This window comes from Stegastes partitus, unplaced genomic scaffold (genome assembly GCF_000690725.1).
Source record: "Stegastes partitus isolate 25-593 unplaced genomic scaffold, Stegastes_partitus-1.0.2 Scaffold35, whole genome shotgun sequence".
In the NCBI taxonomy this organism is placed as follows: Eukaryota; Metazoa; Chordata; class Actinopteri; family Pomacentridae; genus Stegastes; species Stegastes partitus.
In genome coordinates, this window is record NW_007577766.1 from 541,663 (window position 1) to 553,826 (window position 12,164).

The 12,164-nt window shown below is 39.7% G+C and overlaps 2 protein-coding genes across 3 annotated transcripts in view; one reads left to right on the forward strand and one right to left on the reverse strand.

Moving 5' to 3' along the window:
- nox4 (NADPH oxidase 4) overlaps nucleotides 1–2,645 on the forward strand; it is a 29,980-nt gene extending 27,335 nt beyond the window's left edge. For both annotated transcript variants that reach the window (XM_008301517.1, XM_008301524.1), the window contains 2 exons: nucleotides 510–610; nucleotides 705–2,645. In XM_008301517.1, coding sequence (XP_008299739.1) covers nucleotides 510–610; nucleotides 705–825 — 222 coding nt within the window. In that variant the 3' untranslated portion in view covers nucleotides 826–2,645. The remainder of the gene's footprint in view (nucleotides 1–509; nucleotides 611–704) is intronic.
- A 2,021-nt stretch (nucleotides 2,646–4,666) lies between these two features.
- On the reverse strand, nucleotides 4,667–8,787 carry tyr (tyrosinase). The gene is made up of 6 exons (XM_008301539.1): nucleotides 8,671–8,787; nucleotides 7,609–8,581; nucleotides 6,695–6,911; nucleotides 5,776–5,923; nucleotides 5,391–5,572; nucleotides 4,667–5,296 (listed from the first exon to the last, which is right to left on the reverse strand). Exons 2-6 carry the CDS (start codon nucleotides 8,434–8,436, stop codon nucleotides 5,049–5,051), a joined length of 1,623 nt encoding a protein of 540 aa, XP_008299761.1. The 5' UTR covers nucleotides 8,437–8,581; nucleotides 8,671–8,787; the 3' UTR covers nucleotides 4,667–5,048.
- Between the last annotated feature and the right edge of the window lie 3,377 nt (nucleotides 8,788–12,164).

The following is a 12,164-nucleotide window of genomic DNA, read 5'->3' on the forward strand; positions in this document are numbered from 1 at the left end:
GGTGTATAGATAATGGATAGATGGATGGAAGTTAGATTCTGATAGATCATGTCTCCATGTCAGGGAGAATTTGTAAATAGAAGTAATTAATAAAGTGTTGTTGTGTGTAAATCGGTACACTTATCTCACTTTGGAGACATAAACATTCATCCTGCTGCTTTTTATATATAATAAAGTCAGTGGAAAGACTCCTACAAACAGCTGGAAGCAACAAATTGCACTTCATTTCCTGGTAACATTTTGAGGTCTGTGTGTGCGCGCCTCTGTCAACTCAAGGCAAAAACTGTGTCTTTTGCAGTCTTTGTGTTGTTTTTGCACAGCTGCACAGCAAAATGGCTGCTGCTGTAGTCATTGCTGTTACAGTCATTTAATGCTACTTTCACTGGCACTAGTTGCTTTCACTGGAACTTGGACATCAGAGTTTCGATGAATGAACTTGACACAGTCAGTCGGGGAACTGTCAGTGCAAACCTGCTCACTTTTGTTGTTATTTGCTCTTTTTTCATCAGAGCATGTCTGAGGAGAAGTACCGGCCACTCTCATCGAGGCTGCTGGTTGGTCGACCCAAGTGGAAGTTGCTTTTGGATGAGATTGGAAAGAGCAATAAACAGTAAGTGAATATCCAAGTAGTATTTATTCATTCTTTTAAAAAGTTTTCATTGCCACATCCCACAGTGTTGCTATCTCTCTCTCTCTGGTTTCAGTAAGCGAGTCGGGGTTTTCTGTTGTGGACCAAAGGGCATCTCCAGGACTCTGCACAGACTGTGTAACTCAGCACGATCCTCTGGAACCACATTCGAATTCAACAAGGAGTCGTTCTGCTGATGGAAAACATCAGATGTGGTTCCACACTTCAAGGGCAACCTCAGTGAAAAACAGCTACTTTGGGATGGATGGATGGATGGATTTTCATTCATTTTGGGACAAAAGTTCTGTAGTTGATGTATTATTTCTGAATATCTGTGACTGATTGTGGTTACTTGAAATTGTGTACACATCTATGAATCAGTGAGATGGCATTTAACTCAAATACTTGGACTATATTTATATTTTATGTGTATCCCAGTCCGTGGTCTTGAAAGGCTCAGCAGGGCAAACCTCGACATGCTGCATGAGGCCCGTTGCTCCCCACAGATCAGCCTGACCTCCATCGGCTGCAGCATCTGATCCAATCATCATGTGAGAAAAAACGAAGAAACCACCTCCCTGCTTGGAGTCTCCGCTCACGATGCTCGGTTTTTCTCAAGTCGCTGTTTCATCTTTTCCCTGATGCACCCCCTCTGTGGAGTAAATTTGTTTTCTCATGCTGGAGTCTGATGTGCGAATAAGGTCTGACTCAGACTCGACCACAAATACAACAAGAGGATATTACACCGGAGAGAATGGATCTTTCAGTAGACCAGTGCTGAACCGCCACTCTGGGATAAGACAAAAACCTTCATACGAACATTTAGGAGATAAGCAGAGCCACACGGGCAAATCAACGGCGATAACCAAGGGCCAGTTGAGTGTCAGGCAAACTTCCTTTAACCTTTACTTGACTCCAGACGGGCTCACAACCAACCCTCCCAACCAAATATGTTAAGTTACAAACCCTTACAGTTGCACTCCAGGATTCACTTTTGTTTGATAAAGCCAAAATAAATGGATATATTCTGCTGTACAGGGCATATAAATTGAATGGTTTGGCGTTTTTACGGTGATAAAATGTTTGTATCCAAAAACTACAACTCCCGTACTTTAAGTCTTTGCCATACTATAGGAATACAACCCCACTGGAGCTGTTTGTATTTAGAATAAAATCTCAATTCCTTTATTTTACTGCCACTGAAGAGCAATATAGATCCTTTAATCTGAGAGTGTGCACAGAAAGTTCATGAATGTCTTTCAGGTTTTTAAAAGACTGAGAAGAAAACTAGAAACTAGCCGAGAAAAGTGGGCTAAGACTTCAGCTCTCTGCAGATTGGTTGTTGTTGGGTCTATGTGTACCACTCGTCGTTTGGCAAAGCTGGGAGACAGAACTGAATATTTGATTGGTCTATGAGACCTATCAGAACTGGAGGCAGTTTTCTCTCAAAAGAGAAAATGAATGAAACAAATAAGGACATATAATGGACACTTGATGCAGTTTTTCTTTTCATTTTGTTGTTTAATTCTGTTCAGTGTTCATATTTGTGTAACAAATCCTATACAAAGAAAACCTACACTACACCTCAAACCAGTATTTTTTAGTTACAGGTAGTTGTTTTTTCAATTTATTTATGATTTTTAAAGCTATTATGCAGTATGTCATAATGTCAAACTTTTATATGGGCTTTGGCAATTTGTCCACAAATATTTTCACATATTGTTGCAGTGTAAAGTTCCTGATAAAAAAGTAATGAGGATGCTGGTGCAATTCTAAATTAATACCTAAATTAGTAACTTTGATGCTTACAAAACTGGAAACACCAGGAAAAGGATAGACATCTTTATATTTGTGATTTTGCAACTGAAGCAACCATATTCTCGTAAACTGCAATTGTAATTTGAAGTTTATAAAATACATATACATTTAATTGTATGCCTATTTTCAGGATCGTCTTCTTATTTAAGAACAAGGCAAAATCTAGAATAAAGAGATTTTCTATTTATTATATCTTGAATAAATTACCTATTTTTTAGTCTTTTTTTGTCACTACCACTGTTTAATGGCACCAACTGGATGTGCTTTAGGGCTCTAATCTGCTAACCAAACGCTAACTAATCCGGTTCTGTCTCTAATCAAGTTGTTAGTCAAACTAGACAAATGTGATTTTGATGTTTGACAAACACAAACACTGATATCAGTTAGAATGTGAAATGTTTGCTGCTCAATATACAAACTGACAGTATAAACCAATTACTGAGGCAGACATTGCTGCAGCAAACAAAAGATAAACCCTGCCCACTGTCTGCAGTGCATTCAGATTTCTGCTACCCTATGAGCAAAATGCATCACATTCTGGTTACTTTGAAAGGTGTGATTGTCTTTGCATCAACATCGGAGGAACAAAATCACAGAGAAAATTTGAATCAAGTCTGATTTCAATGCAGCACGTACAAACTCATGATTCAGTTTCTTTAGTGTTTCTGCTGCTGTAAAACAGGGTAGAGTTCAATAGTGAAAGACTCTGCAAATGGTTGTACTTGTCACTAAATTCACAAGAGAGGGGTAGATGTATTACGTTGTAGCTTTTCTAAGATGTGGGGTCTTATTTAGAAGAATCCTGAAGCTCAAATTACCTCTGGAAAAGCAGTTTGGGCCTTAATTTCTCTCAAAATGCTTAAATATTCATGATCATTTTAGACCCAATATTTGTTTTTTATTGCTGTTTTAAGGATTTTTTATTCAGTATGAGGAAGCAAATAATGTGATTTTAACAACCTTTAACAACCTGAACAGCCGCAGCAGGCCTATCTTGACTTTAAATTATTCAAAATACTTACTTTGCTCTAAGTTGTCCTTGAGCTGAAGTCACTTTGTTGGAATTTATATTTAACTCTGGCTACTTTAGTAAACGTGGTGTATTTACACACAGTGTGTGCTCTGTAAACAGAATTACACTGAAATCAAGTATCATAACAACAATATTAAATAAATTAAATGTGACTCTCTTGAAGTCTAGAGAAAGTTGCCAAAGAAGAAAAAAGATCACATTTTTTGCTGATCCACACACAGTTTCTGTGGCTGTTGAACAGTTTACATGAGATCGTAAAGGCTTTAATCTGACACAAGCCACTATTCAAATACCCACAAGAAAACTGTCAATGTAGTGCATAAATCTTTACATTTTCATTTCAACACTGATGTTTTTTGTAGTCTAATAATGAACACTGAATGGTTTTTAAAGTTTAGCAGTTTATGTGTGTATAACAAACACTGTGGATGTTAGAAATATCTTCCTGATTTTAGGTCCCTGCTCTTAACCCATGTCTCTTCTTAAGTCATAGACTGTATATAAAGATGGACTTAGCTTCCACATCTGAAAAGTAATGCCACGTGAAGTGTCCTTAAACAGTAATCTTCCTAACAACCAGCAGGGGGTGACTTCTCTGGTTGTAAAAGATGTTTAACAAAAAAATTACTCTTTTTCATCTGATTTGCAGCCTCAGCGAGCATTTTCTTAATTAGTTTATAGCTTCGATCACTAGTTTCTAGTCTCCGTCACTGCAACTTGATATAATTTTGTAGATCATTGTCCCATTTAGAGTGAAATAGATGGTAAAGCAGGTGAGGCCCGAGGGTGTGGCTACCTTGTGATGAACAAGTCACAGGTGAGCATCCTATCTTTGAACTCTCAGTCAGACCAACCCCTCACTCCTCACATCTGGCTTCAAAAGGCCTGAGATGACAATGGCCAAAATCCAAACCTGAGAATTCAAATTGTAGCCCACAAACGAATGGAAGACGCTGTAGTAGCTACATCCATGTTTGACATACAGTCTGTGGTTTAAATTGTCTTAGACCTTAAAGGGTGAGTTCACCAAAATTCCAAAAAAAAGATTTCCCATTTCTTGGTAAGTAGCCGTGCAGATAGGCCAAATTTTATTTGCAGATATATCTACCCAAACAGATTGAAATATGTTTTTTGTTCTCCAGAATACCAAAATGTGCTCGATACATTAAAAAAAAAAAAAGAAAAGCAAAATTAGAGAAAATTGTTTTCTTTTTTTTTTTCCCCCCAGTGTATCCGTAAAGACATGTTGCTGACATTTTTCAGTGCTATGACCACAGATGAAATTCACTTCATTTCTGTTGTTTCAGCAGCATATATGTCAAAGGCAAAGACAGCACAAACAGCTGTCTGCTTGACAAAAGAAAAACACAGTTCTTTGTACAGTTTTGTTTGAATTGATTTTTAAAAAATGTTTCATTGGCTCATCTGAAGCTCTATTTATTATTTTACAATTAAAATCAGATTTTTTTTGTAGGAAATCAATGAAAAGGTTAGTTTCATTCATTGCCTTCATAGACATACCCTCATCAGTTTGTACATTCACACACAGCTGTATCAGTATCTTGTGTGTTACAGAGTAGTCTGATATGAAGATGAACCTTCCTCTGAGCTGCTGTGCAGTAGCGGCTGTCTCTCTCCATAGCTCGAAGCCCTCTTCCTCCTCTGGTTACGTTTCCACTTCCTTCTTGCAACGACAATCAGCACAGCCAAGAGGGCAGTGATCACAGCGCCAAGAATCCCGGCTCCCAGGAGCCACTGCCAGATCTGTCCGGCCTGCTGGAGGTAAGGCGTCAGGAACTCCTGAACAAACCTCTGGCCTGTGGTGAGACAGACGGGATAAGACAGTTTTACACACAGGGGAAAGTTGTATGAACAGTAATTCACTGGACATGTCTGCAGTTTTGCACTGACCAGGATCCAACAAGTAGGAATACTCGTATCCTAGAGCCTTGTTGGACAAGAAGTAGTCTCCATTTCTATAGAGAGGGAAGAAGGGCACCATGTAGTAACCGTCATTGTGGCCGATAGGGGCGTTGGTGCGCGGGTAGCTGGTCCGGAGAGGCTGGTGGGTCCTGAGCCAGCGCTCAAAGATACTGGACAAGAAGAAAAAGATGGAAAGGGAGAATTAGATGAACACCAGGATGTGTTCGGAGTAATTACCCTCATTTCCTTCTATTGTTGCACATTCTCTGTCTCCCATTTGCCTGTTTTGGGGTTTTTTTTAAGTTTTTTTTTTTTTTTTTTTTAAAGCAGTTTGCCTTTATGTCATTAATTAACTGGTGTGTATGTGTGTTACCTGTCAATGAAAGCATGGTGCAGAACAAAGATGGGGTCGTTGGCTGAGCCCTGGACTGAGGACATGGAGCCGTTCATGAAGACGTGCAGGGCGTTGTGCATGGTGCTCTGACCTGGCACTGCCATACCTGTCTCTGGACTGGCAAAACCTGCAGGACACAGAGAGAGTAAACACAGGTGTATGACACATGAGTAAAAGGTAAAGCAGAGATTACTGAAGTGTAGATAGATGGGTAGGAGGATAACATGTGAAATAGGGTAAATAGCAACTAATTGAGTGACGAAAAGGGTGAACAATATTAAACAGGAATTGAGAGATATTTGTGAAAAAATAAATGATAAATGTATAAAATCTCCTCTGTTCAACCAATTTCAACAGTAATTTGCGACAACTGGGGAATCACATTCAAAGTCTGAACAGACCTAAATAGAATTAATGAATTTTAGTGTTTCAAGTGCTGTTTCACACATCTTTAAAAAGCTTTTGACATAATTTAGATTGACAGTCTCTTGCACATTAACTGTGGACACAATCATTTATAATAGAGCTATCTCTAAGTGATGCTCATAGAAAATGTAGCTACTAACACTACTAAGAGGGACTAGAAGTATTAGTCTCAAGGAGCAACATACTGCTAAAATGAAAATGTATTTTAAAAACACACAAAAAACTTTCTTTCCCCATGTTAAAAAAAAATAAAATTAAGCTGCCATGTTTTAGTGGAATGCCTATTTTTCAGTCTTGTGGGTGTGTACACAGTGATTCTTCCTCTTGTGTTTGACTTTAGGTCATTTGTGTTTATAGTTTTATGCATATATGTGTTTATTTACTAGAGTTGACATATGTATTAAGCAAGACTTTGATTTAGTGTTTGATTCATGAAATAACAGTAAGACAAATGCGTGTGGACCACTCCTACCCTCTAGGACGTTTCTGAAGCTCATGTTGGAGAGCCGGTCCATGGTTCCTGTCTCGTACTCGGGGAGGCCCACGGTGAAATCCACATCAGCTGTCGTGGGTAGTCGAGGCACGCGGTTGGGATCATGGTTGCCGGGGTTACGCAACAGTGGACCCTCCCCTGTTGCGTTGCACAACACCTCTCGGCTGTTGTACTCCTCTGGCTGGGTGCAGATCACCTGCACACACAAGCAAACACACACATTTCTTGATCTACTGATGTTCAAGAGCCTACAGGCCTTAATAAAGGTTCAGTGTGGGTTTTGTGAAATGGGTCTCATGCAGGAATGTTTACTTCATCAAACTGTGAATCTGGAAATAAACAGGAATAGAATGATCATAAAAAGAGAAAATGTAAACTTAAATAATAACCTGCTCTTCACATAATGTACCCTGAACAGGCTGATGTGACTGCTTGGAGGGTGAGTGTTTTTAGGTGTTAGTATTGAAGACAAATTAAGTGATGTTGGATCTACAGCAGAACATGATGGCTGGGTAAAGTAAAAGAACATTTTTGTTGGATTTCTCTCACAGCTTTTGTGAAATAATGGTGATACCTTTGCTTTACAATATGAAGGCAAATCCTCTGAAGCAGGATTTTACTCGTTCTCATTTATGCTTGTTACATCAATTGAGGATGAATCCTTAAAATAAAATCTCTCCTTTCTTTTGATTAACTGGATAAATCAAATTGAAAGTGACAGACCTACACTTTACAATGGAAACAAAAGAAGGTTTTGTTTTGGATCTAAAGGAATTTTCGGTCTCTTAGTAGGGATAAGAATGATTTTCATGTGCAGCTACACAGTCAAACATGCATGTTTTCACTCAGACACACACACTCACAGTCAAAGAGACAAGTTTTTTTTGTCTTACCTTCCATGAGGAGAAGACAGAAGCAGGGCTGATGAGGTTGGGATTGAGAGAGTTGCGTCCACCCATCAGAGAATCGGTGCACACCTCACAGGACTGGGCATCCCTCCAGTCCCAGTATGGGATGGTGAAATTAAAATCTCCTGTCAGTTTCCTTATCTCGTTCTCCCAGTGAAGCAGGAAGACTCTGTGCCAGGGCAGAAATGCTGCAGATTCATGGGCAAAGTCGATGTCCCTCCACACATTCCCAGGTCCTCCCAGGAAGGTGTCTCGGGACACGTAGTAGTGCATCCAGACAAACAGGTCGTAGGTGTTGATGTCAGAGAACATGGGGTTCTCGCCGTTTTCACCCATCTCTGCTCTTGTTCCTGTGGCGATGACGTAGTCACGGCTGATGGTGTTTTTAGCCAGGTTCAGGTAGGAGATGAACTTCTGCTGCTCTGCGGACGACAGGGTCATAATGTTCCTGCGCACTGATTCTCTGTACTCGGCACAGTTTGAGCCCCAGTAACCAAACCTGCATTCACCACAATTAACACCGCCATAGTTTCCAGCACAACGACACGTCCGGTTGAAGAAAGCTAAAGGCCAGCGCTCTCTGTCATCAATCCCACTGTGAGGGTACTGTGGCCCGTGGGGCTCATCTGAGACCAGCACCTCTGTGCAGAAACCGCGGCCTGACAGGGCACCGCAGGCTGAGCCGTCTCCATCCCACACTGGACAGCACTCTTTGGTTCGCAGTCCCTCTGAGTTGGCACATAGACGAGGGAACTGGCATAAACAAGTACCAATGAGCTGCAGCAGAAGTAGAGGCACACATAGACTCCTCATGGTGAAAGTTTGAGCCACTCCAGTCTTAAGTGGAAACTCTTGTTGAAAAACTGGAGAACTGATGTCCTCTCAGATGATGCAGATGAGAAGATTTGATGCAGCAACAGCAGCACAGACGAGCAAGTTTACTCCCAAACAGTTACCTCTAGTTAGCAAAAGCAGAGAAATACAGGATTACGCATTCAGCTAAATATGATCAAGGAATAAATAAGAAACTACACAATCTTCATGTACCTGTATTTACCCAGAAGTGACCAATGTCCAACTTTTGCAGGTTTTTAAAACTTGCTGCTCCTCAAACCTTCCATCTAACCACCAGCCACCAAACCTCCGTCCACCTTCCTCTCTCTCCAGCACCCAACCAACAGTCTCCAGTTCTCTGCCTCCTCACTGAGCTGTTTCGTGGGCTGTCCTTGGACAAAGTGTGTGATCTCATTGTGATCTCACGCACTCACTAAGACACACACACACACACACTCATTTCCAAGCATGTGCGCTGCACAAACCATCACATGCTCAGGATAATATTCCTGATTCCTGATTCATTTTGTCTTGAGACCAGCTGACCTCTGTTCCACTATACCTCAGGCAGAAATGCGCGCGCGTGTGTGTGTGTGTGTGTGTGTGTGTGTGTGTGTGTGTGTGTGTGTGTGTGTGTGTGTGTGTCTGCCTGTCTGTGTGCGACATGCCTCCAGCTTGACAAAGCCTTGCCAGGAATTTATGCATGATCAAGTGTGTGTGCTACAGAAAGAGAGAAGTGAGAGTCAGAAAAGAAGCAGAAGATAAAGAAGTAGAAAACTGATTTTGTACAGAACATCAATCAAAACCAGTTTTTGTGCTGCTGTGATATATAGGTCTGCAGGTTTTTGGTGTTTCTGTTCTCTAGGTTGTTCTTCTGGTTGAAAGTGTCATTATCACTTTACTCTGTTGCAGCACAGTGGTAGATAAGAGTATATCAGAATGTTAAAGCTCTCTGATGAAAATCTGTTTTTTTTTTTTCACCTTGTTGACATGTCTGTATACTGTTTTTGTTGTTGTTGTTGTTGTTGTTGTTATGCTTTGTTTTTTTTTAAGTCACATCTTGAGTGAGATATTCAGTCAGCATCATGGCTGAGTATTTCCACCTTGAAACTGCAGTGTACTTATGACAGTCTTAAACACAGATTTATACTTCTAGGGTTTCATATGTGAGACATTTCAGGAACCAATCTCATCACCTCACGGTGGAGCATTCTGTAGCATTGCTCCTCTTTAGGATCATTTTCTGGTTCAAACATGTCTAGCATTAGAACTTGCCGTTGTGTAGCTTAGAGTATTTTTTGTACAGAGTTTGAGCAGAGTCAAGGGTGAGCTGGTGTGCACTGGCTGCAGCAAGTGGTGAGTGGAGATAGGGATGAGGAAGATTTCTAAAGGCATCACATATTGGTTAACATGTTGAACATTTTAAAAACTTCTCTAGTCTTACGTTATCCTTCAGGAAAAACTTTCAAACATTTTTAGATAAGGCTATGTGAAATATGCTGTAAAAAGTGTATTTGAACTGTAATTAAAATGAAGTACTATTTTGTCATAACTTATCTTCCTGCTTTGGTCATGGCTGTTTACTTTTGTGGATTCTATCAACTTGAAATGACACTTTGTCCCTTTAAACTGGTATTCTAGTTTTGATGAAATTGTAAAAAATACGTTTACTCCTTAAGCGTTATGCGTCTGATGTCACGCTTCTTCATTTTTTCTGCTGTAACTCAACTTCTGTTTTCTTCTAGTAGAATTACAGAGTAAAGAAAACTTAAAAAGTCCCAAATCATGTTGTACATTTTATGTTTGGAAAAGTTGGAAACTTCAAGTTGGTTGTCCTTAAAAATTAAGTTGCAGCAATATTTACATATATTTGAAGAGAATCAAATGATCTCAGTACATCTAATTTCAACCAGTGGCATTAATATTAGTTGTTAACTTAATTTGGATAAACTTCATTTAATTTTGTGCCTTTTTTCAGTGTGTAGAGTTTCACTATGACCTGTCTCCATTGCTATTGGTAAGTTGGCAAGTTGCCTGTTATAGTAAGTGTTTGAGCTCGTCTTGTATCGCTAATGTTGACTAAAGTTACATAATAAAGAAACCATTCACGTCATACACAACAGTCCTGGAAAATCTCATGCTGAAGAAAGCAGTAGAAACATTGAAGTGAATAATACAATTACTAGATTATGTTGCATAGTGAGCAAAAGATCCATCCATCCATCCATTATCTATACACCGCTTAATCCTCATTAGGGTCGCGGGGGGCTGGAGCCCATCCCAGCCGACCTAGAGCAAAGGCAGGGGACACCCTGGACAGGTCGCCAGTCCATCGCAGGGCCACACCTAGAGACAGACAACCAAGCACACTCACATTCACACCTACAGACAATCTAGAAGTGAGCAAAAGGTCATTAGGTTAAACACGATCACTGACGTCCCTTGTGGAGGGTAAATGGTTAGTTTCTTTCAATAATGTGGCAGGCAGAATTTCAGTGTTAGAGATACTATCAATGTTTTATGATTTCACTATTAAAGCTACATTATGCAACAGTGCTGTCTGGAAACGTTAAACTCCAACAAGCTTTAGCATGCAAAGAGGTAACATCCTAAACAGAGCCTCAAGGAACATTGTTTAAAACTTGATTAAGATCTGGTGTAGCATATGTTTACAGCTGAAATTTACTCAATCTAGATCTCTTTGAGGATAAACAGTTAAAATATGTTTCCATAATTGTCTTTCCCTGGTAAAGTGATCACTGTATATAAAGGATGGGAGCTTTACTGTGGAAGCAGTCAGCGTTGCAGGCATCATTTACAGTAATACGTGACTTTCCATGCTAATAAACTAATTTCATGCCACAGAAATGAAAACAGGCAGTGGCAGGCCCTTGTTATTCTATTTCACTGAGTGTTAGTAGGAATGAAAGCAACAATTCATAAAGACAGAACCATAAAAAATACTTGATGTCAGTGGTGTTTTACAGTGATTAGAATGAAAACCAAACCTTTCATTCTTGAAGAGAAAACGCACATTGAAGTAATAACCAGGTCGTTCTGCTTTTTGTGTATTGAAGGAGGCGAAGACACATGAAGTATAGGCAACGCTGTGAGGGCAATACGTAGAGACGTTTGTGTTGAAAGTAATACAACCAAGTATAATGCGTTATGAGTAAAATATCATGGTAATTATGAATAGTCTTATTTAGGTTTAGATGCTTTGAGTAAATATACACCAAACAAAAAAATATATACAGCATTTATGATTTGATTAAATTCTATCCCTTTTTTGAAACATAGGGGTACAAACAACATCATGAGACAATCAGGTATGTACTGTATAGGAAATGATAACGGGAAGATTGAGAGTGGCGTCGTAGACCTAAAATCACAAGTCAGTAACAAATTACTTAAATGTGGTGTGAAGAATTAAAAGTTTGTTGATGCTGTGTGTTGAATGGAGAAATGGAGAAGTTGGTGGACCATTTGGGGACAACATTACATTGTCAGGCACATCCAGAGATGTCTGGGAGGATTTCTTAGACAACAAATGTTGGAGTTCTGGACATTAAAATGCCTATCTACAGCCCGAAGTGAAACATAGCCGATAGCTCGTTCTCGTCTTTCTCTTGTCATCTGTGGCATTGTGTCTTCTGAATTAAATCGCATTTTAGGGTGCCCCTTTGTAATTATTGATTAAACAGTGT

Bases quoted from the DNA above. Each gene is read 5' to 3' on its own strand.
- tyr (XM_008301539.1), bottom strand. From the start codon at position 8,436: ATGAGGAGTCTATGTGTGCCTCTACTTCTGCTGCAGCTCATTGGTACT. The intron at 6,912-7,608 runs GTAAGACAAAAA...TTGTGTGTGCAG, and splicing joins CTGTCTTCTCCTCATGGAAG to GTGATCTGCACCCAGCCAGA. The intron at 5,297-5,390 runs GTCAGTGCAAAA...GTCTCACCACAG, and splicing joins TTCCTACTTGTTGGATCCTG to GCCAGAGGTTTGTTCAGGAG.